At 40.7% G+C, this 10,387-nt stretch overlaps 1 protein-coding gene across 1 annotated transcript; it reads right to left on the reverse strand.

Annotated features, from left to right (window-relative positions):
* Window positions 1–6,418: 6,418 nt before the first annotated feature.
* TPT1 (tumor protein, translationally-controlled 1) lies at window positions 6,419–10,381 on the reverse strand. The gene is made up of 5 exons (XM_006757177.1): window positions 10,301–10,381; window positions 9,577–9,767; window positions 8,907–9,012; window positions 7,957–8,073; window positions 6,419–6,942 (listed from the first exon to the last, which is right to left on the reverse strand). Exons 1-5 carry the CDS (start codon window positions 10,364–10,366, stop codon window positions 6,940–6,942), a joined length of 483 nt encoding a protein of 160 aa, XP_006757240.1. The 5' UTR covers window positions 10,367–10,381; the 3' UTR covers window positions 6,419–6,939.
* Window positions 10,382–10,387: the final 6 nt, after the last annotated feature.

The following is a 10,387-nucleotide window of genomic DNA, read 5'->3' on the forward strand; positions in this document are numbered from 1 at the left end:
ATTTTGTTTTTTTTTTTTTTTTTAAATATATTTTATTGATTTTTTACAGAGAGGAAAGGAGAGAGATAGAGAGTTAGAAACATCGATCAGCTGCCTCCTCGCAACCCAGGTACATGCCCTTGACCGGAATCGAACCTGGGACCTTTCAGTCCGCAAGCCGACGCTCTATCCACTGAGCCAAACCGGTTTCAGCTCTACAGTACTATTTAAATGACGTATTCTGCCCGGCTGGCATGGCTCATCCCCAGTGGGGGAGAGGAGGTTCGTACAGGAGGCAATCTATGTTTCTCTCTCTCTCTCCCTCTCCCAAGTCAATAAAAACATTTTTTCTTAATGCTGTACTTTTTGTTATAATTTTTAAAAATTCTCACCCGAGGAAATGTATTGATTTTAGAAGATCTTTTTTGTTTGTTTTGTTAATCCTCACCCAAGGATATTTTTCCATTGATTTTTAGAGTGGAGGGGAGGGGAGAGACACAGAGAGAAAGAAATATTGATGTGAGAGCTCGCACATGCTAACCAGGGCCGGGAATTGAGCCTGCAACCAAGGCACATGCCCTTAACTGGAATAAAGTCCGGGACCCTTCAGTCCATGGGCCACTGCTATATCCACTAATCCAAACAGGCTAGGGCAAAAATGCTGTTCTCTTTTTCTTTTTAAGTATATTTTTATTGATTTCAGAGAGGAAGGAAGAGGGAGAGATAGAAACATCCATGAGAGAATCATTGATCGGCTGCCCCCTGCACACTCCCTACTGGGGATTGAGCCCACAACCCGGGCATGTGCCCTGACCGGGAATGGAACCATGACTTCATAGGTCAACGCTCAACCACTGAGCAACACCAGCTGGGCAAAAAAATACTGTACTCAGCTAGCTCTTGTGGTTTGGTCTGTCCACTCCCAGTCAGAAGACACCTGGTACTGGAATTCTAATCCCTCCACATGTAAAAACCTTTATATGGCATTCTCTGTCGCAGTGTTCTACCTCAAAGCCCAGAGAAGAGCACTAGCACAAACACAGGGAGGTACCAAGTGTATGGGGTGGGGTATAAGTCATTGAGGGAAACACTGAACAAGTAATTACTTTGTAAAGAATCTTCCTCTAGGCTCACAATTGACATTTTTCTCCCTGAATTGAAAGGACAGCCACTTGAGGTTCTCATGGCCCAGTGAGGAATCTTCAGTGGGGTGAATATAAATTGTCAGCATTAATTTTTTAAAATATATTTTATTGATTTTTACAGAGAGGGCAGCATTTACAAACCGGTCAGGGCAGCATTAATTTTTTATCTGTAAGCCCCGTTTAAATATTTTATTTATTGAAATGGCTGTCATAGCAGCTAACATATAGCACCTTTCTTTAGTTATGTATGTTAAACACTTTAGTCAAGGACATTTCCTTTGGAATAATGGAATATTATGTTACTAAAGTAACTAAATATCCAAATAAGTAGCCCACATTTTCATGTAGCATCAAAACTGTTTTTTGTCCTGGCCAGGTAGTTTAATTGGTTAGAGTGTCGTCCCAATATGTTAAGATTGCGGATTCAATTCCCAGTCAGGGCACATACAAGAATCAACCAATGAATGTATAAGTAAGCAGAATAACAACAAAAAATTGCCCTAACCGGTTTGGCTCGGTGGATAGAGCATTGGCCTGTGGATTGAAGGGTCCCAGGTTCGATTCCAGTCAAGGGCATGTACCTCGGTTGCGGGTGCATCCCCAGTGGGGGGTGTGCAGGAGGCAGCTGATCGATGTTTCTAACTCTCTATCCCTCTCCCTTCCTCGCTGTTAAAAAATCAATAAAATATATTTTAAAAAATTTTTTTTCCAGTTTTTCAATCCAATGATTTCCAAGTAGGGCCCATAGATAGCTCCAGAGAATCATAAATTTATACAAAACCATCAAATTGGGCTCTCAGTTCTTATGGGCAGGCTCTGTAACCATGTGCTAATTCTACAAAGCTGAAGCTTTTTTTCAGAAATAGGTTTGTAGCCCACCAGTGGGCTATTAGCCTTACTTCACCATATAGTTAGATTGTGTAGCAGTAACCTACTAAGTGTAAGTTACTGGTCACCAAAATGTGGTCTTTATTAATTCAAGTTCTCCTGGTTTGAATTCCATTTTACTGAGAATTCTCCCAGCCAAGGTCATGCACATACACACAGATGCTCAGATTTAAGATGCTATTATCAGGGTTTTTTCAAGTTGGTTGAGGCTTTTGCTGTTTCTTGCAATTTTACCATTATTATTGTTAGCAGTTGCTTAACCCTGCGGGGCACATGATGGAATTCACAAGCACAGTTACTGGTGATATAAATAGACCTTAAGGAAAATGTGATTCAAGTGAGTCATTCACACACCTATTAATGAAGCAGATGCACATTAATAAAAAGTACTTGCATGCCCTGGCTGGTTTGGTTCAATGGATAGAGCGTCAGCCTGGGGACTGAAGGGTCCCGGGTTTGATTCCAATCAAGGGCACATGCCTGGGTTGTGGGCTCCATCCCCAATGGGGGGCATGCAGGAAGCAGCTGATCAATGATTCTCTCTCATCATTGATGATTCTCTCTCTCCCTTCCTCTGTGAAATCAATAAAAATGTTTTTTTAAATCTCTAAAAATAGGTATTTTTAACAGGTAAAAATTATTAAAACGCATTATATCAATACAAAAATTTATTTCCTAAATCAAAAAAAAGACACAAAATGAGTGAAATTCTAACATTCACATTTGTTATCCAATTGTCTTTTTGTTAAAGAAAATTGCCAAAACTCATAAAACATTAGACAGAACATAGGATCAGAGGTTTTAAGAAAGATGCAGACACAGCAAATATATATTGGAGAAAAGACTCAGCACAAATTTCTAGAAAAAACACAATCAAACAGTGAGGTAGCATGACAAAATTACAAAATAAAATTTTAAAGTAAATAATGATTGACCAAACAAAATATTCTGAGGTTGTGAAGAATGTGAATCCCTCACACACCACTGGCCAAATGCAAAAAGTATAATCAGTTACGGTTTATTTATTTTTTTAAAAAACACTATTACTTATTAGCATACCATGGAGCTCGGCTATTGGGTGAGTCACTCCATTCTTAGTGAGACATGCTCATAGGCACTGATGGTTTTTGTTTTTAAACATATTTTATTGATTTTTGGAGAGGGAGAGGGAGAGAGAATCATTGATTGCACCTCCCACAGGCCCACTAGTTGAGATTCACCCCAAACCCAGACATGTGTCCTTGGCTAGAATCTAATCAGGGACCCTTTAGTTCAATGACTGACGCTCACTCCACTGTTCAAAACCGGCTAGGGAAAGGTTTATTTTTTATTTTTAAAGAATAGTTTATTAATTTTTGGAGAGAGAAGGATTTAAGACTCAAGTGTGAGTCCTGGCTAGTTTGGCTCAGTGGAGAGAGCATCAGCCTGGGGACTGAAGGGTCCCGGGTTTGATTCCAATCAAGGGCACATGCCTGGGTTGTGGGCTCCATCCCCAATGGGGGGCATGCAGGAAGCAGCTGATCAATGATTCTCTCTCATCATTGATGTTTCTCTCTCTCCCTTCCTCTGTGAAATCAATAAAAATGTTTTTTAAAAAGTACTTGCATTATGACATTTCACAGGCAATATGCTGCCTGTGAATTTGCTGTTCTCTTGAGCCTATTTTAATCAGGCTTTCTTTCCTACTAAACACTTTTTTTTTAAAAAATTTACCATCTTACTTGACCAGTTCAAACAGATAACCTTGTTGATTGCTTTTTCCTTCCTAAAACACTTTGTCCACTAGACTTCCAGAAGGCCACTCTCTTGGTTTTCCTATTTCAGGGGCAGTACCTTCTTAATCACCTTTGCTGGTTCATCATGCTGACCAATCTTTAAGTAGGAGGGCCAAGAACACTCTCTCTCTCTAGGTAATCTCACTCAGTGTCCTGGCTTCAAGAGTCACGTGTCAAAAAAAAAAAAAAAAGTCATGTATTGAAATCTTCAGGATCTGAAAGTCTCAGCTTAGACCTCTCCACTCTCCTCCCATGACAAATATGTCTGCCTACTCAATTCATTTGCATAAAGAATCTGGCATTTACTCTGGCTGGTGTGCCCAGTGGTTAGAGCATCTGCTCATGCACGGAAGGGTTACAGGTTCAATTCCTGTCGATGTGCACGCAGGAGGCAACCAATTGAAGTGTCTTTTCTTACATGGATCTCTCTCTCCCACCCGCCCTCCCTTCTTCCCTTCCACTCTCTAAAAACCAATGGGAAAAATATCCTTGGGTAAGGATTAACTAAAAGAACCAGGCACCTTGCCCTGGCCAGTGTGGGTCCATCGGTTGGGCATCATCCCATGCACCAAAAGGATGTTGGTTCTATTCCTGGTCAGGACACATGTCCCAGTTGTAGGTTCAATCCCTGGCAAGAGGCGGCCCATGGATGTCCCGCCCTCACATTGGTATTTCCCTTTCTCTAAAAACCAATAAAAATATTCTTTAAAAAATACTCTAGGTTTCTCATCCCCATTTTCCTCCCATCTCAATGTCTACTCCCTTCTTCGGGGTGCTCTCCCTCCTCATTCAACACCCGGGCAAATTCTGTTAATTTCCAAGGACTTTCACAACTACCACCCCAAAGGAAACTAGTATCATCTCACCTAAAATCTTGCCTGGCTGGCATGGTTCAGTGGTTGAGTGTTGACCTATGAACTAGGAGATCACCATTCAATTCCTGGTCAGGGCACATGCCCAGGTTGTGGGCTCTATCTCTGGTGTGGGGTGTGCAGGAGGAAGCTGATCAATGATTCTCTCATCACTGATGTTTCTCCCTCTCCCTCTGAAACCAAATATATTAAAAATAAATTGTTTATAAAAATATATACACGTATTTAATTTTAAAAAATATTGATATACCCTTGTTCTCTGCTTTTACCTACTACCCAGCAGCCAATACATGATCTTTCAGGTCAGGTCATGTCACCCTTTTGCTCAAAGCCACCCTGTCTATGGTTTTCCTGCATCATCTGGTTTCTTTCCCTGTATATTCACTTCTCCATAACTCTTCTTTTGCCACCTTATCCCCAGAACATGTCAAACACACTCCACTTTAGACTGCATTTGCTATTTGCCTGGAATGATTGCTCTCAAGTATATTACAAAGGCTTTCCTAGACAACACTGTAAAAACCAGTCCTTTCTCCATTGAATAGTTCTCCATAATTTAATAGCCTACCCCCGCAGAGGCCACTAGCATGTCTGTACTACGTATCAATGACAATATACCTTCTAATATATACAAAGTGCACACCACTGAGAGTAACTAGAAGATATAAAATTAGCCTTCTTAGCCAACTATCTGAACTCTTCCCTTCCTACCCAATCTTTGCATTGCTATTCTTGTCCTTCCAGCTTTTCCATGGCTAGCTCACTTCAGGTGTTACAAGACCTCTACCATTACTTGAGTTGTCCTCATCTCTGACCACTAGGGGGTAGATTGTCTGGCACTTGCTGTTTTAATGTCAGAAATCAGAATGCTTAAATTCTGTGCCACCAAGTTGCCAGTATTTGGTTTGCTTCACCAGTGGGCCTTGTCAATCCAATTAACACATCTCAAATTGTGACCCACACATCTTTGAAGTCACTAGGGCAAATTCCAGATTGCCAAATCACTGGGTTTATCCTAGGCTTATGTCATAGGGCCAGGTTAAAAAAAAAAAAAAATCACTGGTTCAGCTTTAGTTTTAACCTAAGGCAAAGGTGTAGGGGAATAATTTCCCAGCTTCTCTTGAACTTGCATTTTACATTTTTCTTGGGAGTAAAAACAGGCTTTCCAATTGTTGACAAGGTAACTTCTGAACTGTAAAAACTGCATGCTTTTTCACTGTGTTCCCCCATTCAATCATGGGGGCCATAATCAGAAAGGGTAAGGACCTTTCTTCTTGCATCTGCACTGCAACCATAGACAGTAAATGTTCCAGATCAGATGCATTTTTATCCCAAACCCACAGCCTTATTCAGATACAATGATGCAAGTTCCTTTTTCCTCTGCTCATCAGCCAAACCATATTCCATCTAAACCCTCACTTTTAAAAGTAGGGGCCAGCAAACCTTTCCTGCAGATATCCACACACTTTTTAGGCCACATAGGTCTGTCACTCATCTTTGCTCTTGCAGTGCCCAGAGCCATCTATAAACAAGTGATCATGGCAATGTCCTGATAAAGCTGAACACCAAATTCGACTTCATATCCTACAAGCTACTAACTTTCCCCATTAAAAACAGCCACCTTAAAGTCACACAGAATTTGCCAACCCCATTTCATGAAATCTGACAAAAGCTTGCAACAGTTCCAGGATACCTAGATTTCTATAGACCTTGGTTCTAACTTGACATGATAAATAAGCTCAGACAATCCTTTGCTTCCGGCTGTATTAGTCTCTTTATTCTTTTGGTAATCTCTTCCAGTTAACTACTTGTTTGTAGGTGATGAAATGTCTAAGGAATCCACTTCAAATGTTGATTCTGATGTGAGCATGGTCTTTCCCTTTACTTCAACTCAGAATTAAGACTTTTGATTCTTGTTTTTTTTCCTTCAGTCTCAGTAGTAGTTTCCACTGTAGAAGTTATCTGAAGACAGTCTATATGCCTTATAGTAGTGGTCTACAACCAGGCTCTAGCTTCTCCAGGAACACTATACAGGATAGATTTTAAAATGTATTAAACTAAGAAGCATTCTCTCAAATGAATTTAAATGCATTTTATTTTTAGACAACCTACATGACATCTTTTTTTCTTAAAAACAATGCCTCCGCTCCAAACGAATCAAGGTCAAAATAAATGAAGAGCTCAAGATAACATCAGTCCCATTTGTCCTAGTCTTGGTGTATGGATGAAAAGCAGCAGCCAGTTACGATGACAGGTGATGGAGCCAAACTGCCCAATTTGTTACTGTAAAAACAAGGAAAATTACATTAGCACCTTTTTCCAATATGAAAGCACTTAACATATCTAGCCTGCAGATGTAGTCCCTTATTCAATCTGGGCCGCCACAAAGACAGACAGAAAGCGCAGGGATATTTTTCTTTCGCATCCCAGTGCAAACCACAAGAACAACAGGTTGTTCAAGGTCTATCAGTGGATGCAGAACCATCCTTACCAAATCAGAAGTAGCGTTATTTCTCAGAAAAGACACATTTTTAATAAAGTCCCACTCAGTTTTACCTACAAAACCCCCAGATATTCTGAATAATTCCTATGGCCAGTCTGCTCTAAGATGCTGTATTGTTGCCTCTAAACTTGTTTAGTGTAGCTTTAACTTTACCTTCTTCCTAATATATCTCAATGTGAAGATAATCATAATAAATGCCTTCACTTCTGCATTGTTTCCAGAAGCTCCTTGAATAGCATTCATTTAATTAATTTTACTAAATCAATTTGCATATCAGAATTTACTGAGAGCTAATTACATCAATACTTTCAATGATTAACTATCAATTATCAGCAAACTCAAATTAAAAGAATTTTGATATAAGTTTTCTGTAGATGATAAAGATTCTACAACATGAAATTCTTTTATATGAAGTCCTCTTTAGATTCCTGAAGAGAAACAAGACATGTTCCCATATTTTAAAAGGACTGTTATAGCCCTAGCCAATTTGGCTCAGAGGATAGAGCATCGGCCCCTGGAAGGATCCTGGGTTCGATTCTAGTGCATCTGCAGGAAGCAACTAATTGATGTGTCCATTTCTCTCAGATGTTTCTCTCTGTTTCTCCCACTCCCTTCCACTCTAAAAAATCAATGGAAAAATATCCTTCAGTGAGGACCAAACAAAATAAATAAACTTAGTGTTAAAAAAATAAAAGAAATGCTACAGAATCCACTTTAACTCTGTGGCACGAAGTAAGAATCACACAGAAAATGTCTCCATTTTACATGATTTTGATCCACTTCTGTATACTTACACATTTTTCCATTTCTAAACCATCCTTAAAGAAAATCATATATGGGGTCACACCATCCTCACGGTAGTCCAGCAGAGCAACCATACCATCTGGATTCATGTTTTCACCAATAAAGAACTTAGGAAGCAAAAAACAAACATCTAGAATTAGACCATCATATATAGATGTGCCTTATCAAAACAAACTGAAATGACCCACAACACCATGAGAAGTTCAGCAACCAAGGCTCAGAAACCTATGAAGAAAATGCTCACTAATCAAACATCTGGTCACCTAACCAAAGCACTAATACAGAGAAATACAGGAATACTTTAGGTTTTCTGATAACTTGCTCTCTCACATTACTTTGTATGTACAAACATACAAATTTCAAACCCTACAAGCCCATTTACAAAGTCAAGCACAGGACCATAATGCTGCCAATGAGAGCACATCATATGGGGAAAGAATCTTAAGGTCAGTGTGTGTGTGTGTGTGTGTGTGTCAAAGCCAGGAAAATCAAACAACCAGATTCCTAAGTCTTAGAAGGGAAGTCACCGAAGTCCCCCAATACAGACAAAGCTCCAGTTGCAATGAAACCCACTGAATTTTAAAGAGAAAACTGGAAGATCATCTAGGACAGTGGTTCTCAACCTCTGGGTCGAGACCCCTTTGGGAAGACCATCGGAACCACTGATCTAGGAGGTTAACAAGCAATTTATGAAAGAAGAAATAAATGTCATCTGGGTAGGAATGAGATTCTGAAATCAGAAGACCTGGGAACATACTTGGGGAATAGGGAAAGCTTTTTTCCTACATCTTATACTATTGGAATTGAATCTATGAAGTATTCAAACTGCTCAAAAGCCCACAATTTAACTACAAAGACTTGCATCAAATAACTAGTTTTATGCCCTTACAGTTAAAACTGTATAATCCTTTGACCCAAATATTTAAGGCATCTTATTTACCTGGTAGTTTTTGAAATTGGCAAGGATGTGCTTGATTTGTTCTGCAGCCCCTGTCATGAAAGGCTTTACTCTTTCTGGTCTCTGTTCTTCAAGCTTCCCTTTGATTCTAAAACAATATTTCATTAATAGGTTAAATTACTGACTTCTGAGCAAAATAACTTTATTAAGTAAATCCAAAAAAAACTCCCACCAAGAACAACAGCAAAGTAACTAGTTCACCGGACATGTCAAAACAGTACTATTCTAAAAAGCTAAAACCATACCACTTGCTTCAGAATGCTCAGTTTACTTGCAGGGGTGAATTTGGGAGCCACCAATAATGTCTCTCTCCAACCATTTACATTTCCTTCTTCCTTCCTCCCATAACACCTCCCCAAACCTACAAGTATGCCTGCTGCTGAAGAATCTCAAAGTCAGCCAATCCATGCCCTGCCAGTGTGGGTCAGCAGCTGAGCATCAACCTAAGGATCTGTGGTTTAATGCCCAGGTTGCCTGCTCCATCCCCAGTAGAGGCTGTGGAGACAGCCAATCAATGATTCTCTCTGATCATTAATGCTACTCTTTCTCCCTTCCTCTATGAAATCAATAAAAATATGTTTACAGAAACGTTTCCCAACCCCAAAATCCTATAAGATTCCAGACATTCACTGGGTGTGCCGATACCACTTACGATTTCATGTAATCTTTGATGTACTTCTTGTAGGCTTCTTTTGTGAAGCTGGTTTCCTGCAAGTGATGGTTCATGACAATGTCAACACCAGTGACTACTGTGCTTTCGGTACCTTCGCCCTCGGGGCCTTCAGCGGAGGCATTTCCACCAATGAGCGAGTCATCAATGTTACCCTCTGTCCTACTGACCATCTGCACAAGAAATAATAGTTTAGTTGCAAAAGACATTCTTGATCGTGAACGTATCCAAAAAGTTTTATATACCAGCAGTTCATGTATCCATCACCCTCCCACCAGATGTTCTTGGTTCTTGCTGAAAACCACGAAAACATTTTTGGGGGAAATTATGACCCCTCCATTCCTGAAACACCTTAACTCTAGAACTTTGTTGGCTGGAATGAAAATGGGGTTATTACAACCAAGTGGAAGTTTTCTGTGGGTTCCCAAGGTGATGATCTAGTAAAGGGCAAGCACCCAAGGGCTTGGTGCTCCCAAACCGCAGATCACCTGCCCCGGGCAGGCCGTGGGGCGCATGGGCGCCCAGGCGGCGTACCTATTTATTTCCAGGCTCAGCTCCGCCTCCACTTTTCTAGAAAAACCCGAGCCCGGAAAGAGTCTCCTCCGCCAGGAGGCAGAGCAGAGAATTGCACAATCTCGGGCGGGGGAGCGGCGGAAACCCGAGCCTGCCCAGCTCGCCTCCCTGCTGCCGCGGCCCGACGACTCACCTTCCCCTCTACCTCCAGGCACAGCCCGTCCGCGATCTCCCGGATCTTGTAGATATCGGAGAACATCTCATCATCTGCTCGGACACA

This window comes from Myotis davidii, unplaced genomic scaffold (assembly GCF_000327345.1).
Source record: "Myotis davidii unplaced genomic scaffold, ASM32734v1 scaffold533, whole genome shotgun sequence".
NCBI lineage: Eukaryota > Metazoa > Chordata > Mammalia > Chiroptera > Vespertilionidae > Myotis > Myotis davidii.